This window comes from Mauremys mutica, chromosome 20, assembly GCF_020497125.1.
Source record: "Mauremys mutica isolate MM-2020 ecotype Southern chromosome 20, ASM2049712v1, whole genome shotgun sequence".
Taxonomy (NCBI): domain Eukaryota; kingdom Metazoa; phylum Chordata; order Testudines; family Geoemydidae; genus Mauremys; species Mauremys mutica.
The window spans coordinates 17,405,079-17,430,192 of NC_059091.1; the positions used below are offsets into that span (position 1 = coordinate 17,405,079).

The 25,114-nt window shown below is 49.9% G+C and overlaps 1 protein-coding gene across 1 annotated transcript; it reads left to right on the top strand.

Annotated features, from left to right (window-relative positions):
• The first annotated feature begins 371 nt into the window (after positions 1-371).
• Positions 372-3,716, top strand: LOC123353801 (patatin-like phospholipase domain-containing protein 6). The gene is made up of 6 exons (XM_044995215.1): positions 372-602; positions 1,134-1,286; positions 1,665-1,781; positions 2,603-2,699; positions 2,886-2,986; positions 3,466-3,716. Exons 1-6 carry the CDS (start codon positions 372-374, stop codon positions 3,505-3,507), a joined length of 741 nt encoding a protein of 246 aa, XP_044851150.1. The 3' UTR covers positions 3,508-3,716.
• Positions 3,717-25,114: the final 21,398 nt, after the last annotated feature.

Sequence of the window (25,114 nt, forward strand, 5' to 3'; positions counted from 1 at the left end):
TGACCCATCTGAACACTGGGCTGGTTCCTGTGGCATCAGAGGACGGACCCGGCTGTTCCCAGAGGCCTTGGCTCCACCCTGAGCCAGGTGCTCCACCCAGCAAGGCAGGGAACGCTGCTCCAGCAGCCAAGTCTGAGGGCAGAGCAGGGCTGTGCCGGGGGAGGGGCTGCTTGGGCGCAGGATTCTCCACCTCTCCAGAGCCACCAGGCCGGGTGTTAAGGCCTCTTGCTGTGACTTGCTGCCAGGGTGATGGTGGCATGTCACCACCTGGGACCCAGGTTGTAAACCCATCACGGGATGGGGGGTCAGGTGGGCTTAGCACACACATCCCACAGAGCCTACCCCGGGGCACGGGGCGGGGAGCTGCCCTAATGGCAACAGGCAGGAGCACGGGGAGCCGGCAGTGCGACTGTCTGCCGGGCCGCCGCTGCGCCGCACTCTCTCTGCCACTAGCGGACATTGCCTGGAACCTGGGCGCCAAAATAGCGGTCGCCATCGATGTAGGCAGCCAGGACGAGACTGACCTCTGCAACTACGGCGACAGCCACTCAGGCTGGGGGCTGCTGTGGAAACGCCTCAGTTCCTGGGCCCAAAAGGTTCAGGTGAGCCCTGCCCTGCCCTGGGGGCTTCCGTGCCCGAGAGCCCCCTCCAAGGGGAACCTGCCCCATCTCTCCTGTTGCCTCCGGGCACGTCATCCTGGCCACCTGGGCTACATCTGTCCCATGCTGCAGGCCGGGGGGGCATGTGAGGGGAGGCTGGCAGGCCTCACCCACCCAGGGCTGGGGCTCTTCATCATCCCTCTCCCCTGCCATTCCTCTGCCCCCGACCCCAAGGGCAGCGACAGCCCCTGCCTCCCAGGGCTGCTCCTGCCTGAGCATGCGGGCCTGCCTTGGCAGCCAGGTGGCTTCCCTCAGGCTGGCTGGGCACAGTCACTCCTCATGCCCCAGTAGCAGTTGCTGGGATCCGGATCCGGCCACTCAGCTGGACTGAGCCAGCTGGGGAGTGGGGAGGAGTCAGACCTGCAGAATGTAGTAGAGACTGTCCCTTGCAGCCTCCTGCCCCAGGATGCTGTCCCAGGTGGGGCTGTTCCACCCCGTTGCAGGACACTCCTGTTTTTCCCCACACACATACAGGTGCCCGACATGGTGGAGATCCAGTTGCGCCTGGCCTATGTGTCGTGTGTGCGCCAGCTGGAGATAGTAAAGTCGAGCTCCTACTGCAAATACATTCGCCCGCCCATCGACCGCTTCAAAACCATGGACTTTGGCAAGTTTGACGAGATCTATGTGAGTCCAGATGGCCTGGGCCATGGGGGTTGGGAATGTGGGAGGCCCTGATCAGAGAGTGGGTGGAGGGTCTGTGCTCAGTTGGGGGTGGGGAGGGTGGGAGGCCCCGATCTGGGGGGTCGGGGGAGGGTCTGTGCTTGGATGGCGTGGGGTGGGGAGGGTGGGAGGCTCTGATCTGGGCCATGGGCTGTGCCCAGGTAGGGGAGGGAGAGATCCTGCTTGTGGGGATGGGTTGGAAATCTGATGGCCACCCTTGTGGGGAGCAGCCTTGGCAAATCCACGACTTGCTCTGCAGCGGGCACAGCCTGGCCAGGCCAGTCCCCCCCGCAGCTGGCTGGTAGGAGTGGGCCCCTCACTCTGCCCATCCATCTCATGCAGGACGTGGGCTACCAGCACAGCAAGGTGGTGTTCAGTGGCTGGGGCCGCGGTAACATCATTGAGAAGATGGTGAAGGACCGGCGCTCGGCCGACTTCTACGAGAGCAAGCGCATGGATGTGAGTGAGGGGGCAGCAGTGGGGCAGGGGCCTGCAGGGAATGGGTAGCTACAGTGTGTGCTTCGTCATACTCCAGCCACTTAGCTCCCTTTTGTGCCAAGCTGATGTTCCTACAGGGTCCTGGCTGTGGCAGCCCGATGGTGCAGCGCCAGTGCCTGGGGCAGGGAAAGAACCAGCTCAGCCCTGGCGCCCCAAGCAGTAGGGCTGGGGGCTCCAAGGGGAGTGGAGAGGCATGGCAAGGAAGTGCCCTCCCTCATCAGTGCAGACCCCAGCTCCAGCAGGGGCCATCGTGTGGCTCTGGTCCCTTTGTCCTTAGGCCGAGCAGGAACCCCCAGCTCCTTGGCAAAGTGGGGGATCCCTTCAGGACTGGACTCACAGCCACCTGCATGGGGTGAGAGCCTGACCCAAGAATTGACTTGCCCTTTGCCACAATGCCCCCCACTCCTTGTCCTCACCCACCAGAGCCCCCCTGAACCAGGGGTGGCTCTAGACATTTTGCCGCCCCAAGCACTGAGTCCAGTCAGAGGCTGCGTGGAGAACACACACCCTGTCCCTTCATCCAGTCCGGAGTGAGACCCCTGTGTCCCAGAAGAGCTGCCCCCAGGGCAATTGCAGGCACCCTGCCTGCCGCCCTAGCGGCGACCAGCAGAGCACCCCAGTGGCTTGCCGTCCCAGGCATGCGCTTGGAGCGCTGGTGCCTGGAGCCTCCCCTGTCCTGAACCACTCGCTCTCTAGCTCAGCCCACATAGCACTTCCTCCCTGTGTCCCAGGCCCCTGGGCTACCTGGCGGGGGCATCTCTAGCCTGGCTCTCACAACCCAGGTGCTGACTTGCCCCAGCGCGGGGTTCACTGATCTGGCTGAGATCGTGTCTCGCATCGAGCCGGCCAAGTGCTACCTGTCCGATGGCTACGCTGATGGTGAGTGGGGCAGGGGGCGCAATGCAGGGCTCTCTGCCCATGTCGCTCCAGTAGGATTCTGGGGCCCCAGCAAGGCTGGGGGATGGGGGCTAGGGCTGGGATAGAAGGGGGGACTGTGGGTCGGGATTGAGGGGAACAGGGCCAGGCCAGGAGCAACTGCCAGCCCCATGTGTGCTCCCATCCCAGGTGAGGAATCTGACTACCTGACGGAGTATGAGGAGGAAGGGCTGGACCCTGCGCGGGGAGAGGAGGAGCTGTTAGCGCCGGCTGAGTGGACCCACACTGAGGTATTTGAGACTGTAAGATCTGGCCTCTGCTCCCTGGGGAGGGGGTGTGCTGGGCCAGCTGCTTCTCTTGGGGCCCTCTCCAGATACAGGAGCTGGCCGAGGTGGGGCTCTGTCTGTGTCACTGTTCTGGCAGCTGTAGGGTGCGCTGGTCCCCGATGCTGCTGCCCATGCTGCCTCGGCCTGAGAAGAGGCAGGGCAATTGCCCTGGGGGCAGCTCTCCTGGGGCACGGGGGTCTCACTCCGGACTGGATGGAGGGACAGGGTGTGTGTTCTCCACTCAGCCTCTGACTGGACTCTAGTCTGAGTTCACACTCGTCCTGCTGGTCCTTCCTGGCCCTGAGCTCTCTGGCCTGGGGGCAAGGGCCCCTCATGACAGCAGCACTGCTGCCCCCGCCTGCCCTTTGGTGGCTGGCTGGGCCCCATTCTCCCCCAGGGCTGGGTCTGTGCCATCACACGGTGTCTTCTCTTTCCCGCATGAGGAGAAGAGTCTGCGGCACCGCAACTCCCTGCCCCAGGAGTGAGCCCAGCCGCCTGCTCCTGGACTGGGACATATGGAGCCTGCAGGCCCAGGGCTGGCACTAGGAGACTGCAGCCTGCATGTGGCTGGGGCACTGGAGCTCATCCTGCGCTGGATCCCCTGGCCTGCATCTGCTGCTGGAGTCCTGAGGCCAGCCTGGTTCCACTCGCTTAATGGCCAGGGTTCTGCTGGGGTCAGCAGCCCTTCTACAGCTCCCAGTGTGCAGTGAAACTTGGCCCAGGCTCACCTCAGGGTAGAGTGGCGGCCACTGAGCCCAGCACCCTCCACCAGCCAGTACTTGACCCAGGCCAGCGCTGCTGCAGTTCCAGGGAGGGCCACCGCTACCCGCTCTATCAGCTACAGGCCACTGCTGCTCGCTGCAAGGCCCTGCATTGCTCCAGGGACAGCAGGGTCCAGTCCAGCAGTCTCCACTGGTAGGGGGTGGGGATGAGGGCAGGATGCTGGGGCAGGACTACCCCAGTCCCCTCCCCACCATACACATGAGGGCCCGGGGCTCTTCCTTGCTGCTCCCTGCACTTGCCCTCTGCCTGCCTCATGGAGGGCCACGGGGTGCAGCTGGTAGCCAGGGCTCTGCACCCTTCCCCCATGGCCCTGTGCCTGCAAGCTCCTTGCTGAGTGCCAGGGCTCTGCTCCTGGCCACGTGCTGCTGCATGACCCACTCAGGTGAGGGGGGTTCCCAAGAGGAGGTGCCTGAGGGGTGAGGTAGATGCCTCCAAGCCCTTCTAGGTCCAGCCCCAGCTTCTGCCAGCTTCTCTTCCCCTGGATCTCCACCTGGGGTCCTGAACACTGCAGGGTGAGGGGTGAGGGGCTGGCACGGAGAGGCCTGGGCACTGGGATGTTATTTATTTTTTATTTAAAAGAAACTTGCTTGTGGCTGCCCGGCTGAGGTGGCGTCTGCCCATCCTGCCAGAATAAAAGCTTCCACTGGCCGGGGCTGACAGTCACTCTCGGCCAACTCTCTGATCAGCCACCGTCTCAGCCTCCTCCAGGGGAGGTGTTTGGGAATAACGAGAGTGGGCCTGTGGCTCCACTGGCCCCAGCTCAGCCCAGGCTGGCTCCTGCAGGAGAAAGCAAGGTGCTCAGGACCTGCTGCCCCTGCTCTGGGAAGCCTATGGAGCCACTGCTGCTGGGGCAGCTATTTAGAAATTTAGGCACCTACAGGGTTTGGTGGCAGCTAAGCTGAGCAGCCTTTTTGAGGATGTTAGTGGTGCCCAAACATGGGCGGCAGGTATCAAAGGCAGGAGAAGGCTAAGCCACCCCAAGCTGCCTGCCGTGGCCCCAGCCACACTCCACTCCCAGACCCTCTCCTGCTGCATCCTTCCCATGTGGCCGGAGCCCTGGGTTTGTCTACAAATCCAGCACACCGGAGGAGGGGCGCTGCCGTAGCACTTAGTGAAGACGCTTCCTATGCCGATGGGAGAAGCTCTCCTGTTGGGATATTCCACCTCCCCGAGAGGCGGTAGCTTTGTTGATTGGAGAAACCCTCCCGTCAACAGTGCTGTCTACGGTGGGAGTTCGATCAGTATAACTGCGTCGCTCAGGGGGTGTGAATTTTCCACCTCCTGAGCAACATAGTTATATTGACACAAGTAGGGAGTGTAGCCCAAGCCTTAGAATCAGATTCCTGGGAACAACGAGGAAGAATTCAAACTTTGCATTCAGCGGTGTTTGCTTAAAATTCACTATTTGGGGGATGTTAGTAAACTTCACCGTTAGAACATTCCCAAGCTGATCAGATGCTGAAAGTCCAGTTACATGCAGTAACCAGCCTCTGCCACCAGGGAGTGGAAAGAGCAGCAGCTGTTGCTGGAGAAGCAGCTCCGCTCAGCAGCTGCTGCTCTCCCCCCGCCCCCCACCGCCTGACAGACAGAACTGATTGGCTTCTGGACCCGTCTCCAAAGTAGGTACCAGAGCTGTCCAGGGGGCCAGGGAGGGAAGGGTGTAATCCTGTCTGCCTCCTGCCCCGATTTCCCCAGCCCCTCACTCCAGGGACCAACCTCCCTCACTCTGCTGTGCCCTGCTCTCCCCTCCCCAGCCCCTTGCTCCAGGGACCCCCCACCCCACTGTGCTCCAAAGAATTGATGGTTTGCTGAAGCTGCTTATCTTTTTTATATCTAAAGTTATGAATATTGATTGTATCCCTGTATTTCAAATGTGTTTGCTCCCGTGGTCACACCCACAAGACACCTTACTTTAGTCTGGCCAGCACATTGTGAAGGGATTATTCAAGCTGATTGGCCCATCAAAGAGCACCTGACTCACAGTGGACCATAGAAAAGGCTTATCCCTACCTGATGGACTTCCCTGTGGACTTTCTAGCTCGAATATGGGTAATGGCCCCTGTCATGACTCATCGAAGCATGTGTGGGTATCTGACTAGATCATGTGATGCTAAACTCCATCTTGTGCCTGTACTTTTCCACAAACTGCGCTGAGGGCTTTGCTTAGAACAATGGGTTTCCCTCCACATGGAAGAAGCTATAACAGGCCCAAGAAACATCTCCATTTTGACTTGTTCCTGCTGTAGTCTCTGGACTATGGAAGCATTCTAACCAAAGGACTGAGGACCTTCCCAATCATTTGGAAGCAACTAGAGATTTAACAAGCCAGCAGTTTAATTCATCCCTGCTTCAAGCCTGAACCAAGAACTTTGCAATTATTATATGTATTTGATTCCTTTAACCAATTTTAACTCACCTCTTTCTTTCTTTCTATAAATAAACCTTTAGATAGTAGATACTAAAGGATACTAAAGGATTGACAACAGCGTGATTATTGGATAAGATCTGAGTTATATATCGACCCAGGTATGTGGCTGGTCCTTTGGGATCAGAAGAACCCTTTGTTTGATTTTAAATAATCACTCCTCATTAAGTCTAGTGTCTAGGTGTTGAATCCAGGACTGGAATATCTAAGGAGGCTGCATTTCTGACTTCTTGTTAGCCAGTGTCGTGAGACAGTTTACTTTTGTTGCTGATTCAGTATATCTTCTGGAAGAACAATCCCCAGTTTTGGGGTGTATCTGCCCTATTTCTCAGCAGTTTGGTCTGAATTTGATATTCAGTTGTGACCCCCTGAAGCATAGAGCCTAAACTTAACTAACAAGACACTTCCCAGTCTAAGGAAGCTTAGCTCACCCAAAGTCTTTCTCTCAGCACTTAACAGCTGGGACCCTCCTTTCGTAAGTACACACTAGCTAAGATAGGGAAAGAAGCGTCTCTCACCTCCTGCTTGAAAGGAACCTGTCACGGCATCACTCACCACATTGGTGCCTCCTGCGGGGAGGGGGAGACAGGCCCGCCCACTACTCTGGGCCCAGCACCCTGTAAACAGCAGCTTCCTGCTGCCTCTTCTTTCCAGCTCACTGTCTCTACTCCCTGGGCCACTTCCCCACAGCCTCAGTTCCTTCTGATCCTGCCTCTGGTTCTGGCTCTAGCTCCTTTGCCCTCTTCCCAGGGCCTTGAGCCTGTAAGTCCTGGCAGCCCACCAGGAGCTCTCCCTAGCTTCCCTGGTCCCTGTTAGCACCTGCCCTTTCCTCAGTGCTGGTCTTGCTGTACCCCTCTAGGAAGCCAGTCTTCTCCCTAGGGCTCCCTGCAGCAGACTCGCCTATGCTGGGCTGCTGCTTCCTTTTATATGGGCTGTCTGGGCCCTGATTGGCTGATCCAGTTGGTGCCCATTCATTGGGTCATCTGCAAACTTTGTCAGTGACTTTATGTTTTCTTCCAAGTCACTGATAAAAATGTTAAATAATGTGGGGCCAAAACCAGATCCCTGCAGTGCACTGCTGGAAACACCTGTTTGATGATGAGACACAATATGTAGTCTCAAAATGTAACTATCAGTTAGCCAGTTTTAGTCCATTTAATGTGTATTGTCGTGTTAATTTTATGTCTAGTTTGAATGTCCTGCGGTACTAAGTCAGATGCCTTACAGAAGTCTAAGTCTATTACATCAACACTACTGCTGTTACCAAGCAAACTTATAGTCTCAACAAAAAAGATAGCAAGTTAGTTTGACAGGCTCTGTTTTCCATAAACCCATGTTGCTTGGCATTAATTATATTACTGTTCTTTAATTCCAGGATCAGCTGATCTGTTATCTTGCCTCGGATCATTCCCAGACTGACAGGTCCATAATTACCTGGGTTGTCCCGTTTAGTCCTTTTAAATATTGGCACAGCATTAGCTTTCTTTGACTCTTCTGGAACTTTCTTCATGGTCCGTGACTTATTGAAAATGAACATTAAAGCAAGGTCTTCAGCAGGCTTTTCTAATACTCTTGTTTGCAAGTTATCCAGACCTGCTGATTTAAACATGAGTTCCTATTCTGTTTACTCTGCTTTCCTGCTTTAGGTAGGATATTAGGAAAAACTTTTTCACTAGGAGGGTGGTAAAGCACTGGATGGGTTACCTAGGGAGGTGGTGGAAGCTCCTTCCTTAGAGGTTTTTAAGGTCAGGCTTGACAAAGCCCTGGCTGGGCTGATTTAGTTGGGGTTGGTCCTGCTTTGAGCAGGGGGTTGGACTAGATGACCTCCTGAGGTCCCTTCCAACCCTGATATTCTATGATACTGTTTAACATCCTTCTGAGATACTAGTAGAATGGAAAGAGTGTTATCATATGATATGAATACATCATTTGTGTTTTTCCCAAATACAGAACAGAAATACTTATCGAACACGTCTACCTTTTCTCTATTATTATTGATAATTCTACCATTTTCACCTACTAATATACCAATACCATGGTTAGGAGAGGTAACAGTAAAGGGATGAAGCTAGTGCTCCGTAAAGGCTTGTAAACAAAAAGGTAAATTAAAAGAACCCCAAGTATATCAATTTGTTTGTTTTAATGTCATGACTTTCAGGTGTATAACTAGGAGTCCAGTGGCACCTTAAAGACTAACAGATTTATTTGGGAATAAGCTTTTGTGGTTAAAAAAACAACTTCTTCAGATGCATGGAGTGCCAATGTATATTTATGCCTGTATCTGTAATTTTCACTCCATGCATCTGAAGAAGTTGGCTTTTTACCCACGAAAGCTTAAGCCCAAATAAACCTGTTAGTCTTTAAGGTGCCACTGGACTCCTCGTTGTTTTTGTGGATAGGTATAACATACGATTTTTGAATACTTCTGCTTGTCCATCTGTCCTGGGGTTATATACCTATATTTCATAAAAATTACAATAGAAATTTGCCTTTGAGAAGGATTTAATACAAGATAGTAGAATGCCCTTGGGTGAGATTTTTAAAGGTATTTACTGATCAAGTCTGCATATGACACACAGCTGGCGGAGGGAGTGCCAACACTTTGGAGGATAGAGCTAAAATCACAACCTCAGCGTGACTCAGCAATGCGATGCTATTGCAAAACAAATAAATGCAGTTTTGGGTTGCATTAACAGAGACAGGTTAGGAGAGACTTAGCCTCGCCTGACCTATTACACCTGCCCAGGCTGGCTTCAGCTTTTTTCCCCCCCAAGCGGCGAAGTGTGTGTGGGAGGGAAATAATAAATAAATAAAGCCACGATCAGTGGCAGTTCAGCGGCAGCTGCACTGTGCCGCTTCATTCTTCAGCGGCAATTCGACAGCTGGTCCTTCAGTCCAAGAGTCACCGAGGGACCCGGCGCCGAAGACCCGGACATGCCGCCCTTTTCCATTGGCCGCCCCAAGCACCTGCTTCCTTCGCTGGTGCCTGGAGCTGGCCCTGATACCTGCCGCCCATGCTCAAAGGGATGGAATGCCAGCCATATGAGCAAAAGCTGAAGGAACTGGGTATGTTTAGTCTGGAAAAGAGGAGATTAAGGGGGGATGGGATAGCTGTCTTCCGATCCTTGAAAGGCTGCCATAAAAAAGATGGAGAAAAGTTGTTCTCACTTGGCACAGAGGGCAGGACAAGAGGCAATGGGTTCAAACTACAGTGTAGCTGATTTAGATTAAATCTCAGGGAAAACTTCTTCACTGTAAGAAAAGCAGGACAATGGCCCAGACGCCTCAGGAGGTTGTAGACGCTCCTTCCCTGGAGGTTTTCAAAAGGAGGCTGGAGCTATGTGTCTGGACACAACAAATCCTGCCTCTTGGCAGGGGGTTAGGCTAGATGGCCCTTGTGGTCCTTTCTAACCCTACGATTCTAAGCAACTAGTGGGATTTTCAAAAGCATCTAGGTGCTTTCAAGCTTTTAGAAAATCTGGCCTGTAGTGAGTGTTTGAGAACCGAGTTTTACACACAAGTGGGGACATGTGACAAAGCACTAGGGTGCTGGACAGACAGGCAAAATAAGAGTTGACAAAGGCAATCCTCACAAAGCAGTTCAGCCCGAGGCCACTGAGCCGAGCTCTGTGGTTAGCTGGATAGGAGGCGGAGGGGCATCTCTCTCTCTGTCTGTAGCTGGCTGTCCTGTTGTCTGTCTGTGCTGCCCAGAGCCTTTGCAGCGAGTTCCCTCTGGTTGCCGTGGAAGAGGCTGCAGGCAAGGCCTGCATGGGGGCTTCTGAGCCGTGTGCTGAAAAAACAATATTTATTTCCATGATAAACCAGAGTGATAACAAGCAAGGCAGCGACTGAGTTCTCCAGGCTCAGCTGCTGCATGCACCTGGCTCTGGTCAAACTGCTCTGAGTGCTGGGCGAGCCCGTGCACAGACTGTTCTGGTCTCCCACCAAAGCACAGGAAGCTTCATGCCTTCACCTCAGAGCTCTCCACCTGTGAACACGACCACCCTGCCTCCATGGCCACAGAGGAGAGGGATCCTATTGTGACACAAAATCATGGTCTGGAGCAGGTTGAGAACACTGGCTCTAAGGCTTTTCATCCAAAAAGAGCTGTACAGCATAAACTCCATACGTGGCTTACTTCACCCCACAATTGAAATGCACCCAACTCTGGGGTGGGACATGGCAGCAGTTTAACAGCTGCACAGCAGTGCAAGATGAGAATTCATCCAATCAAATCTCTCCTGTCTAAGGCTCTTATACCACCATCCATCATCTTAGGATCTGGGCACCTTCCGTGCGAGATCAGTTAGCAACAGTGAAGTCCTCCCCAGACTTCCTGAAGCACTGAGCTCTTCCCCCTTGCTGGGGCCTAAATACTCCACTTGGGGAAGGGTTCTCTGGGTGTTGGAGTTTGTGCTGATTTTGGGTTTTTAGGGATTGGAGGGGGCAGTTGAAGGGAGGTAGTTTCAGATAGGGTTGTCACTACTGGTGTACAAAAACCCAAGACAACCGGGATGATCCTGAGCCCACAGACCTGGCCAGCTGGCCCTGTGTACTGAGCACCTTGTCCAACCAAGTTCCCGGGCCAGCCACCATCTAAAAAAGGGATGATCCTGGGAAACCCTGCAAAAGCGGCAACCCTCAAAGATCGCATAGAGCCACTAGTGATGATAAAAAAGAAGTTGAAGTCAAATCTTCATTAATTCATCATATGATATTCCATTCTGTGTTCAAATTCTCTATTTCGTCCTCATCACATGGCAGCCCCATTGCTGGTAGTGCCTCACTCCACTCAGCTGTTGGTGTTTTATAGGACAGGCATCTGTAAAAGCTACATAGACGTTGAGTAAAATCTAGAAGTCGCTGTTGTAGATTTTTAAGAATCAAATCTGTGTACTTTTTCAGTTGTCTTAACAAACACTTCTTGTCCTCTTCAGTTAAGGATTCAATATAAATGCCTTCATTAGTCAACTTCTGGACTGAAATCTTTGCTTCTTCCAGTACTTTTTCAATGGCTAGCTCTCTGATTGATCCAAATGTAGCTTCTATTGCTGGACAAAGATCTACTACAGATGTAGCAGATGCCTGAAGGGCATTGTTTAGTGACCCAAGTGGTTTCAACAATAGACTTACAAGAGAGAGAATGGCAATAGTCTGCTATGAACATAATAGCATAAGTAATCCACCAGCCTCACTACTTAGATCCATCCCATCTTGGTAGATACTTTCCAAAGCCAGTAATAACAGCTGGAGTAATTTTAAGACAACAGCCAAGGATTGCTCATGAGAAAGCCAGCGGGTTTTCCCAGGTTGGACTAATTTCAACTTCAGTCCTAATGTATCTTCTCTATTTTCCAAGATATTCAGTCTTTTTGGACTCTTGCTGAAAAAAGAATATAATGAAGACATTAAATTTATAGCTTTTTTAAAGTCTTTTGAAGATTCTGCAACTCGTACTAATGCTAGTTGGAGTAGATGACCTCTGCAGTGTGTCTAGGAGAGATTAGGGTTACACTTTTCTCTGAGCAAAGTTTGTACTCCACCATGTCTTCCAGAGAAGTTTGCAGCTCCCTTAAATGCACAAGCAGCCATATGCTTGGGATCCAATTGACAAGCATTTAACTCTTCTAAGCTGTGGGTTGTCACAGATGCAGTCGATGTGTCTTCTATAACTTGAACATCTAGAGATGCATCTACTGGCCTACCCTTAACATCAAGATAACGTACACAGTGACTTAATACTTGATGCTCATTTGCATTGGTGCATTCATCAGCCATGTATGCAAATATTTTGAATGTGGTGAGAGAGTTCTTCACTTTTTCAACTGTTGAGTCTTTCACTGTGCACTGCATGCTTCTAGCTAGTCAGTTGAGTTCCTTGCAGAAGGATAGTGAGCATTTGCTGGTCTTGTTCGGAACCAGTATTCAACTTCAGGATGAACAAGTGACAATGCACTTAATGTTGGCCTCCAGTTTGTAGTGTGTGGTTTCTCTTGCTTAAATAGAAAGTAGGATGCCACAGCCATGTTTGTCTGCATGAACTGTGTTGTGTCTCCAGCATTCTTAACAGCTTCATTACGTACTTCTAAAATTGGCTTTGGAAGTGGGCTTATAAGGCTTTCTGCATGTTGATGCACTCCAGAGGCCTGGTGTTTTGCAGCCTTTTCACGTAGTTTGGCAGCATTGGCTTTGCTGATTGGTTAGAGAAACCAAGCTCCTCCACTTTTATCAATTATAGCATTAGGAAGCTTTCCTTCTTCGTAAGCTTTTTTGCAAGAGGTGCACCAGTAGCCATCTTTTGTAACTTCAGTGAATGGGAACACTTAGACAGACAAACATCGGGAACCGCCTTTAGGTTTCGGAGACACTGTTTCTTCAGTAGGTAGCTGTATTTGTGCTCTGGGCTGGTGGGATGTAGATATACCACTTGACCCTTCAGATGACATGTTGATATATTCTTGGTTCTTGATGTGTTCTTCACCTTGATTAGTTTTCAAGGCCTTTGAGTGGAAAAATTGTTGTATTGTTTTTTGTCTTTTCATCTTCACTTTGACCTGCAACATATAAAAGAGATATTAATAAATTAAATGTTTTGTTAGGATAATGCAAATTTAGTGTAAGGATAATGCAAGTTACACCAAAACACATAACAGGTCTAGATTTATAAAAATATGTATATATTTTTAAAAAATGTATTTAATTTAAATTGACTTTTGAAAAGTAAGCCATCATGGAATAAGAGGCAAGTCCTCTCATGGATCAGTAACTGGTTAAAAGATGGGAAACAAAGGGTAGGAATAAATGATCAGTTTTCAGAATGGAGAGAGATAAATAATGGTATCCCCAAGGGGTGGGTACTGTTCAACATATTCATAAATGATCTGGAAAATGGGTAAACAGTGAGGTGGCAAAATTTGCAGATGATACAAAACTATTCAAGATAGTTAAGTCCCAGACAGATTGCGAAGAGTTACAAAGGGATCTTACAAAACTGGGTAACTGGGCAACAAAATGGCAGATGAAATTCAATGTTGATAAATGCAAATTAATGTACATTGGAAAACAATCTGAACTATACATACAAAATGATGGAGTCTGAATTAGCTGTTAACACTCAAGAAAGAGATCTTGGCGTCATTGTGGATGGTTCTCTGAAAATATCCACTCAATGTGCAGCAGCAGTCAAAAAAGCGAACAGAATGTTGGGAATCATTAAGAATGGGATAGATAATAAGACAGAAAATACCATATTGCCTCTATATAAATCCATGGTACATGCACACCTTGAATACTGTGTGCAGATCTGGTCACCCCATGCCAAAAAATATATTGGAATTGGGAAAGGTACAGAGATGGGCAACTAAAATGATTAGGGGCATGAAACAGGAGGAGAGATTAAAATGACTGGGAATTTTCAGCTTAGAAAAGAGATGATGGGGGGATATGATAGAGGTCTATAAAATCTTGACTGGTGTGACGAAAGTGAATAAGGAAACGTTATTTAATCCTTCACATAACACAAGGATTAGCAGTCACCCAATGAAATTAATAGGCAGCAGGTTTTAAAAAAACATAAGGAAGTACTTCTTCACATAACATAAAGTTAATCTGTGGAACTCTTTGCCAAGGGATACTGTGATGACCAAAACTATAACAGGATTAAAAAAATAACCAGATAAATTCCTGGAGAATAGGTCCATCAGTGGCTATTAGCCAGGATGGGGAGGGATGCAACACCATGCTCTGAATGTCCCTAGCCTGTTTGCCAGAAGCTGGGAGTGGGCAACAGGGGATGGATCACTTGATGATTACGTATTCTGTTCATTCCCTCTGAAGCACCTGGCCTTGACCACTGTCGGAAGACAGGATAGTGGGCTATATGGATCATTGGTCTAACCCAGTATGACCATTCTTATGTAAAAATTGATTATAATAATAAAAACGTTTAGTACAGAAACTCCCCAACATAATGACCTCTCAAGATAGCAACGATGTGAGACAACAACCTTGGCAAATACTGCATTTTAAAAATCTTGGCCTACTAGGAAACATATTTATAGAAGTTTCCATTCCCAGTCACAAATCTAGCATTCTGGAGCAAAGTGACTAAAATATAGTCCAACAAACAAATGTTTATTTAATGTGCCCCTCACTTTTCCCTCCACCGCACCCCACTCATCGGTGTTGTCCTTGGTCAGAGGAGACTCAAGAGTTCAGAGGTGCTTTCACATGAGTTCACCTCCCAGGTGGGGGGCAAGAAGGCACCTTGCTCGTTCCTCCAGCTGCTCACAGTTTGCTCTGGCCACGGCTGTTCGTTGTGCCACCGTTCACTCCACCACTCTGTTGCCAATGGCCCTGCGCAGTCACCTTCTGCTGCCACCTTCCACTGTGACTTCTGCGAGTTGGTCTCTTGCGGTTTCACTAGCTCTCAGTGATTTCAGCTGAGCTCTCAGTGGGGGAACCTTTCTGCTAGTGCAGTCTGGGCTGTGTCTTCCACAGGAACACTGTCCCCAGGGCCGGCTCCAGACCTCAGCGCGCCAAGCGCACGCTTGGGGCGGCGTGCCGCGTGAGGGCGGCAGGCGGCTCCAGTGGACCTCCCGCAGACGTGTCTGCAGAGGGTCCGCTGGTCCCGTGGCTTCGGTGGAGCATCCACAGGCATGCCTGCGGGAGGTCCACCAGAGCCGCGGGACCAGCGGACCCTCCGCAGGCACGTCTGCAGGAGGTCCACTGGAGCCGCGGGACCGGCAACTGCCAGAGCACCCCCCGCGGCGTGCCGCCCTGCTTGGGGCGGCGCAATTCCTAGAGCCGCCCCTGGATGCAGGCTTGCCTCATGCATGCCTGCAGATCTGTATGTTTCTTTGATCAGTTGGAAAAATACAAAGTAGTTCTTTTTGTAGATTTTTCTGATGAGAAAAACACTTTTGCAAAATTTGACAATATATTGTTCACGTGTCCACCCCCTCCAAACTCCACCCCCCCACAAACTCGATGTTCCCTATTTTTGAGGGGGGAGGTAAATGACTAGAAATGGGTTTTGCCTCTTTCCACAGTTTTGGGGCGTGGGCAGCTTTGAAGGGGCGCAAAAAGAAGAATTCAAAAACCTGAAAACTGTCCCTCCAAACCTCGCACTCCTTTGGTCTGAAAATCGGTTTGCCTGGTTTTTTTCTGAATAGGCGCAAAGCTAAAGCAAGAGAATCGAAAGAGGTTACTCCCTGGACGGGACAGAGCGAGCTATTTTGGAAGCTTGCGTCAGGGAAAAGCCTTCCTAGCTCGGGATCCTAACTGCTCGCAATTCGTGGTGATCCCCGTCTGCCTGCGGTGAATCTAAACGCTGCGGAGATGTCTGTACCTCGGAGCTCCGATGCTCGAGCTGTTCGAGTTGCACTAAAGTCACATGGAAGTTTCACTCCCCTTTAGCTAAAAAGTGTTTGACCCGCACAATTGCGGGCATTGGAGAACTTCGAAAATTAACAGCTGCGGAAGCGCAGATCGCAAATCCAGCTCGAACCAGCACTGTAATCCTGGAGCGCTGTGGTTTCAATCTTAAACGTGGTATATAACTAAGAAGTGTTTGTTGGTTTTGCAATCAGACCCAATAAACAAAAGTCAGCAGCATAACAAAACCCCACGAGATGGGGGAAAAGCTGCCCCTAGTCCTCATAGATTGATTCCTTTAATATCAACACAAACCAATACACAATCAACTTCATTCTGCGGGGTAGGCTTTAGTTGTTTTTTCTAAAGATTACAAACCAAAAAGACCTGAAACTGACGCGTGTTATGTACGTGATGGATCTTCAGTTTTACTGAAAATGCCTCAACAGAAAGAAATCAGTTTGGTTTAATAGATGGAAAACTATAAATTGATCCTCCTAACAAGTTTGAAACCGAGAAGCTAACGAATCTCAGCCATTCAAATACAAGTCATTGCATTTTTTTTCCTGCCCAGGAAAGCTTTGGTAGATCTTTTCACACTCCAAACTTTCCTGTTTTTTTTTTGCACCACTAAAATCAACTTGTTTCTAAATAACAGGGAGAGAGAGAGAAAGAGAGGAGAGAGAGAGATATTAATTTTCTTCATTTGCTGATTCAGAGATTTCTCTGTGCATCTAGAAAAAATGTCTTTCAGCCCTAAAAAAGGGGCGAATGTTGCACGTTATATCTGAAGGAGATTTACTAATAATGCAGGTATTATATTTCATGACCTGAATTAGATCTTGACATTTTGGTTGATTTTAGAAACGAAATTGCATTTTTCCCCTAGAGGGTGCAATTTTTTAAAAACAAATCTATAATCTACAAACTAAACAAAAGGGGAGATTTGGATGGCAATCGTTTTATTTATTTGGAAACATTTCTGCATCAAGCTACAAATTGGATTGGATTTTGAGCAGTGGATTTGGATAATATTTTGACAGACAATTTCTCAAAACAAAAATTGCAGTTTGCATCGTAAACATGTCAGAGAAAAGAAGAGGAAACTAGCTTCGATTTTTCTCTAGAAGAGAACAATTGGATTTTACAATGATCAAAGAGGGGTTTGCGCTTACACTGCTACATTTGAACCTATATGTTTCTGGCTGACATAACGGGTATATTTTCTCTAAGTGGATCGAAGTGTTTACATTCTCCCCTCGGAGGAATTTTTATTCCCAGCTTGCCAACATTTTTGTAGCATTTTACATGAAAAAAATCGAAATAAGAAGCAGCAAATGAATCTGATTTATTAGACAATGAGGAGAAACAATATACCGAGTTATAGATCTATGAGCTAAGACAGAAGGGCGTTTTGTGGGGTCTGGACATGTAAAACAAGCCAAAACTGCATAAAACTATCCGCTGAGTCCTTTAAAAAACTTAAAGGGAAAGAAAATGTTGATTATTTTGACCAGATTAGAAAAAATTACCTGAGAAATAGCCCTGTGAATGTATAGAAATCTGCATCCTAGTATGTATCAGGCAAGGTTTTCTTTCTAGTTAATGTCACAAATCAATATCTTCTTTCCCTCTGAGTTTATAAAATGTTCTATTTCTAAATCAGATCCACACAGACGGAGAGATTTGTGCATCTATCACATGAGATCTGAAGATGAGCTCTGTGTAGCTGGAAAGCTTATTTCTTTCCTCACCAGAAGTTGGGGCAGTAAAAGGTTTCCCTCGCCCGCCTGGTCTCTCTCGGATCCTAGGACCAACCTCTCTCCCTAGAGCAGATTTCTTCAGAGTGTGTCCATACATTCTCCCCACAGATATTATCCCCCCCGCCCCCGGTCTATGGTAAATGGCAGCAATACCTGGATCACTACATTTCACTCTTGTCAACATGGCACTGTCAGAAATCACTCTGCAAAGGTGAGCACGTGTCACTCTCTCTCCTTCATCAATGGGGAAACTGAGGCACCGAGACACAAAATAAACTTGCCCAGGGTTCTGACACCCAGCTCCCACCCCCAACCCAGCTCTGAGCACTAGACCCCACTAGCCAGTACAAGAATCAGGAGTCCTGCCTCCCAGTATCCTGCTCTAACTACTAGTCCCTGCTGTCTCCTCTTTCTGCCTAGTGCAGAGCTGAGCGACTTAGCCAGGGCAGCAGCATGTTGAGTGGGCAGCACCAAGAGCCACCTGGTGTCTCTCTTTCCCCGCTCGCTCTTTCTGGGCAGTGCAGACCCCCCCCCCACTGCCCCACTCAGCACCAGTGCCTGGCACACGCCTTGGGCCTGCTCCCCTCCCCCTCTCTCTTAGCTCCTTCCCCAACCAAAGAACTTCCCTTGGCATCCTCACCCCCAGTGCAGTGTGGCGCATGCTTCCCGGCCTGGTAGTGGGAGGAGGGAGGAGATGGAGCTGCCCCATCCTCCAGGCCTCCCCAAAGGGGCCTGCTTTTCAACCCCCGCTCCCAAGAGGGGCTGGAGAGACCCTGCCCCACCTGCCAGCCCCTGAAGGGTGGAGAACTGAGCTGGATACCAGGCGAGAGGAGCCCGGTGGGTACAGTACCCTGAGGCTGTGGGGGGGGGGGGGCAATAGCCTGTTCTATTACACCCACCAGTGTGCCTGCCCCCAAACAGGGGGCACCGTGGGCAGTGTCATCCAGGCCCATGCCACGGCTTTAGGCATGATCCCCAGAGCCCTCAATGTGCTAGGACCCAGAGCTCAGGTCAATGCAGAGATGAGCGGTACCGTGCTCAGGGAAGGACAGCCAGGATGCCTGGGTTCTACCCCAGCTCAGGGAGGGGAGTGGGGTCTACTGGTTAGAGTGAAGGGGGGGCTGCGAGCCAGGACTCCTGGGTTCTATTCTGAGCTCTGGGAGGGGAGTGGGGGCTAGGGGTTACAGCAGCAGACTGGTCAAGTGTCCTTGGTTCTGGGTGCCTGGGACTTCCCCCTCCAGGGCTAGCAGTGAGATCCGCAGTTGGCCCAGCCCCTGTGCCTCACTCTCTGGGGTGGGTAATGCGTCTGCTCGGCCCACGGCCCAGGCTGCTGGCACAGATGGCCCAGGGCGCCCTTTAACCTTTGCCCTGCACAGGGCCTGGCTCCCTTAACAAAGGACCAGTCTTGGGGGCAGGGGAAACGTGTGGGCGGACAGCGCTTTTGCCACAGGGCTGGGGATCAGGAATACTCGCTGCCTAGACAGGCTTCCACTATTAGCTCAGAGCTGGGCAGGACTCCTGGATCCTTTCCTGGGGTCAGTCACTCCCCAGCCACCCTCAGCTCACCCCTGAGTGAATCGGGGACGAGGGTGGTACCTAGAGGAGCCATGGGACAAGGCTGGTTAAGCTGCCTGGAAGGCAGGCAGGGTAAGATGAGGAGAACAGAGGAGTTACCGCAGCCAGGACAAACAGGCCTTCGCTTGCATCAACCTTGAGGAAGGATCCACAGCACCAGACTCACCAGCCGGCCTGGCTGTCAGCCCGATTCAGGTGACAGGGCCTCTTCTCACCTGCAGGGCCGGCTCCAGGCATCAGCTTAGCAAGCAGGTGCTTGGGGCAGCCACTCCGGAGAGGGGCGGCAGGTCCAGCTATTCGGCGGCAATTCGGCGGAGGGTCCCTCAATCCCGCTCGGAGCGAAGGACCTCCCGCTGAATTGCCGCAGATCGCAATCACGATCGCGGCTTTTTTTTGGCTGCTTGGGGCAGCAAAACCCCTGGAGCCGGCCCTGACTGTCCCCACAGCAGGACTAAGCACTTAGACCTGATTATCAGTGATTTCAGCTGCAGTGGTCACTTAACAGAACAAAAGACTATCTATGGAGCCTAATCAGCTCTGTCTTTAAACAGTGGAGAGGGACAGGTCCCCAACCTTGATGCCCTCAATCAGCACAGGCTAAGTACAGTTCTACTGCCCTTTACTCATACAATAAGAACGACAACATTTCATTCTGCACCCCCCCACCCCATCCCGCATTCAAGTGATTTGTAACCCAACCCCAGCCAAAATCTATCATTTGGGCAACACAACTCTGTGTGCTGGATACCTAGGTAGATTAGGTGTAAATGGAAATACAGTCTGGCCCTGAAGCCTTTCCCCCCAGCCCCAGCTCATCACTAGCTGTCAGGGAGAGCTCATTTTGACTTTGCTTACAAATCATCATTTGAAATTATTAGGTTGGCCAACATCACCAAACTGAATGTACTGACATTGTCATAAAATACAGCTGTATAAGGAAGCTAGTCTATGTTCATACTTTTCAAATCTATTATACTTTTCAGATACACGTATTTTATCATATACTGTATATGCTTTTAAAGTGTGTATTAATGTTTCAATTTCAATTCAGATTTCCAAACAGTCACTAAATTGGCATGTAACTAGTTCACAAAACTGGGGGGCGGGTGTTGAGGAAATTCACGGGTGGGTGTAGGGAAATCATTGATTGGGAATCAAGGAGTGGAGGAACCAGAGACTGCAGGAAGAGACTGCAGGAATGGGATCCCAGCTCCCCAGGGAGCAGAGATGCTAAGTAACTGCCCCAGTATAAGGAGGGAGGCCTTGGAAAAGGCTTGTGATTTGAATCTGGTTCCCCCTGTGGATCAGCTCCATTGTCTCACTCCCTTCTGGGGGCCCAGAGCCTTCAAGGCCTATAGTCACATGGACAGTTCAGGCAGGCCTTGCTGCTTACGTTTGACAGGGTGAAACAGCTGGGTGAAAGTTCTAAGTGTGAAACCCTTTGCATTGGCGGTAGCACAGGCAGGCTCAGGGCGAATCAGGAGTGCTAGTGGTGGGCATCAGTTAAATGATACACCTTTGAGCTATGCAGTGTAGCCGTGTGGGTCCCAGGAGATTAGAGAGACGTGGTGGGTGAGATAATATATTTTATTGGACCAATTTCTATTGGTGAGCAAGACACATTTTCAAGCCACACAGAGCTCAATCTGTTATTTAGAAATGGCTCTGTAACTTTAAGGGCTTCTATACATGCCTAGTGAAGAGGCTGGTGAAGGCACTCTGTGCCCACAGGAGAGAGCTCTCCTGTCAGTGTAATAAAACCACCTCTGTGAGTGGCAATAGCTAAGTCAGCAGGCAAGCGTCTCCCACCGACACAGCGCTGTCTACACTGGTGCTTCTGTCGGGGTAACTTATGTCACTCGGGGGGGGTGCTTTATTCAAACTCCTGAGCAACATAAATTATGCCGACATAAACTGTGGTGTTACATAGCCTAAGACAAATCCAGTCCTTCTGTAAAAACCAAGGGCCTGGATCTGGTGCTGACAGTTTGGCTAAGTCATCAGTTAGACAGACAGTTAGAACTTCCTTTCGGCAGAGAGTGTCTTCACCAGACACACGTCACTGGTACAGCTGGGCTGCTGCAGCGCTGTATGTACACAAGCCCTTTGTCTGTGTGAATGTGAATGAAGGTGTCAGACAAAAGGCACATGGAGTGGCTGAAGGGGAAAAGTGTGGGGAGGGGCTTTTTACCCCTACCTGTAACACAAGGGAAAGGCTATTTATGACACCTTCCCACGCGTGAATCTGAATCTGAGTGGGTTGGGGGAAGGGACTCCCTGTGTTGGTGAGTATCTGAGTGTCCGTTGTGGGGACAGTCTGTCAGTTTGACTGTGTGCTTGATTGTTTGAAAAGTGTGAATTGGGAGAGCTGTGTTCCAGGTGGGCCTTGAGTGGGCCTGACTGTTATAAAAAGGCAGTCAGCTGCGACCCAACTGAGCGGGGAACAGCGGAGTAGCTAATAGAGGGAGTTTGCCTGGAATCTGTCTGTGAGGAGGTATGCAGAGTCCTGCACTTAGGAGGGAAGAATCCCATGCACTGCTACAGACTAGGGTCTGAGTAGCTAGGCAGCAGTTCTGCAGAAAAGGACCTAGGGGTTACAGTGGATGAGAAGCTGGATATGAGTCAACAGTGTGCCCTTGTTACCAAGAAGGCTAATGGCATTTTGGGCTGTGTAAGTAGGGGCATTGCCAGCAGATCGAGGGACGTGATCATTCCCTTCTATTCGACATTGGTGAGGCCTCATCTGGAGTACTGTGTCCAGGTTTGGGCCCCACGCTACAAGAAGGATGTGGGAAAACTGGAGAGAGTCCAGCGGAGGGCAACAAACATTATAAGGGGGCTGGAGCACATAACTTCTGAGGAGAGGCTGAGGGAATTGGGATTGTTTAATCTGCAGAAAAGAAGTTCGTCCTAGTTGGTGCTGTATTCTGTTTGCACAAAGTAAATGCAACCGGACCATGATCACTGGTACCTTGGCAACTGCCAATGTTCAGCTCAGTGATTAACCATTTTTATCCCTCAGAACGAGGTTCAATACTGAGTTCCTTCGTGTTGGGTGCAGGATTCTCTGTGTTCAAAAATTAGCGTCTATTATTTTTATTCACCCCAAGGAAGTTTTGTTACCCGCCAAAGGAAATGTGCACCAAATGTTTCCCAGGTTAAAGTCACCCATGATAACTCAGTGTTTCTTCCTACACATTATAGACAGATGCTTAAGAAGCAGTTTGTTCGGTTCCCTAGTGGGATTAGGTGATCTGTAACAGACGCCCACCAGTACCACCCTCCCTCAGGTTGCTATAGCTCCTGGGATGCCCCTTCCCAAGAGTTCATAGCACAGGTCTGCTGCCTTCCACTGCCTGCCCCCTTCTGAGGTGTTCTGCTTCCCCTTTTAAGCCCTGCCTCCAACCTTTGCAGGAGTGTTCCAGGATCTGTGGAAACATGTCTGAGGTGGCATCTTTGTGGATCACTGCAGAAGGGGTCTCTCCTGCTGACCTCAGAATCTAGTTTATTCTGGTGGTGGTGCCTTTCATCTTCGCTCACAGAAGGCAGCAAGCTGTCCTGCCATGCTTCTTCCCATTGCAGAATGTCCTGTCCATTCTTCTTAGCATAGAGTCCCCAGCAAGGACTGTCTGTCTTCTTTGGCCAGTTGTGAATGTTCTCTTGGGCTTGTCTGGGTCTGTGTAGTCTGAGCTGGCAGCAGTTCTCAGGTCTTCCCTCTGATGTCTGTAGGTCCTTCCCTCTGGTTGGTTCTTGGAGGTTGCTCTCTTCAGATGTCTTACTCAGCACCCGGCAGCAATCTGATACTTCCGGCTGTGAGCAGATCCTTTGGGTTCTCCTACCTCTGGAGATGACAAATTTCCAGTCATCTTTTCTGTTTTCTTGTCTCCCTTGGTCACTGGACTCCACAGCCTCCCAGTGTGGTATCTGCCGTGGTGCAGGCTGGATCTGAATATCCAGGAAATTCGCCATACCCCTGCTGTTTTGCAAAGTGGTCAGCTGTTCCTCTGGACCACAAACCTTCTCCTCCATCAAGCTACCAGCCTCACACCTCATGCAGATGGAGTCTCCTCTCTCTTCAGGCAGGAAGCAAGTGTGGCACATCCAGTGCAGGTCACAATAGCTGTCCACTCTTGTAATGTACCGATAGAGCAAAGCCTTCAAAATCTCTCTTACAAACTCCCATGAAAACTAGGCCTTTAGATGCTCGCTGTTATCCTGTCTCTATGGAGGAGATTGCTGATGCGACAGGGCTCTTTAATCTAACAAACATGCTGAATGGAGACAAAAATCAGACTAGACATTTTTATCAGTGAGGAACCATCAGAACAACTGATCTAGGGACATAGTGGGGTCTCCATCACTTGGAGTCTTTAAATCTGACCTTAACATCTCTTAATTAAATATAGATCTGATTTAATTAGTTTGCAAAGTGCTTGAATTTCTCAGGGAGAGAAAAAAAGCCAGTGATGGCTCATAGGTGTTTATATCCCAAGGATGGCGTATGAAATGGGGGAAAGGTGGCATGCCCCAAGGTAAGTATATGCTGCTTTATCACTAGACAGGGTCATGAAACATGTGAGGTTAATAGAACAGTATTTATAATCCTCTCATAAACATTGTATCCTTAATAATGAAAAGCAAGGTAATGTTTGTTTTGTTGCGGTAGGAATAATGTGGGGCCTGTGTACTTCTATGTATATTTTGCCAACCTTTTACCTCAATAGAACAAACATTTAAACATAGAGTCGTGTGACTGAAAGGAAACCTGACTCACTCTTCTAGCTCACATCTACATTGCATAGGAGAGGCCAGGATTCAGTCACCAGTACCCTGAAGGACAAAGGGAACTTATCCCATATTGGTTTGGTGAGGCTGGAGCGACCCAGAGTTCAGTTGGGGGCAGGGTTTTCTTTTCCACAGGACTCTATAGAATAATATTATCCAGAGAAAAACTGTTGGCCCCGATCCTGCACCAGATTGTGCATCCCCTGGGGCTGTAGCTGCTGCAGGATGGGGTCTTGGTTTGGAGGAAATGAACTTGGAGGGAAGAACTCAGAGGAGATATGGATTCTATTCCCAGCTCCGGCCTGCTGGGTGATGTTGGGCAAGGCCCTTCCTTGCCCTGTGCCTCGGTTTTCCCATCTGTAAAATGGCAATAATGATACTGACTGACCTCCTTTGTAAAGCGCTTTGAGACCTGCTGGTGGAAAGTGCTATATAAGAGCTAGGTGGTGTTGTTATATGGCTCAAAACCATGAAGACAAGAAATAAGTTTAAAAACGACCTTTCTGGGGAGCTTCCCCTCTCAGAAAAGTGCCTCATTTCACAATTGCCTTCAGCTACTGTGCGCTGTTTTCAGTTATTTTCTGTAAAAGTCCTGGAAGCAAATCTAGCCCCACATGTAGCTTGCTGGAAGTTAAGGTTGCTTTCAGACATCCTCGGAACCCTACGAGACCAGGAGTAAGTGAACAAGGACATGAGCTTTGAAACACATAGGCTCCATCTTCACTGCCAAAACAGTTGTTTCTACAGGGGTGATAGCTCTGTAATGGGGGATTGGCCATTGGAACAAACTCCCAGGGGGATTCTCCATTTCTTGATGTTTACAGATCCAGGCTGGAGGCCTTTCTGGGAGATGCTTTAGTCCAACACAAGTTACTGGGCTCAATGCAGGGGCAGCCGAGTGACATGTAAGGGCCTGTGGAGGTCAGACTGGATGGTGTAATGGTCCCTTCTGGCCTTATATTCTGACTCTCACTCTACAGCCCTGGTGGAGATGAGGCACAGGTAGTTTTTATCTTCATGTAACTTGCTGAGGTGAGCACTAGACCCCCCCATACACACAGTTCAGGTTGAGCTCACCTAGCTACATGTCTCCTCTAGGGTTGTACTTGGTCAGTGCTCTGCCCCTGTAAAAACACACCTGGTCTTGCAGTGAAGCCATAACCCCTAGAGGTTGCTGTGTCGACTGCTGCCCCTGATGCTCCAGAGCTGCTCCTTTGGCTCCCAAAGAGGCTCACACTTGTATGTGCTGAGGCCCAGGGTCACTCACCGCCAGTGACCAGCAGCACCATTATTAATATGGAGCTATGACTGCGTTCCAAGCTAGTTTTTTATTCTGTACTGTAATTGGTGTCAGTTTGCTAGTAGAGATAAATTAGTGAAAGATTT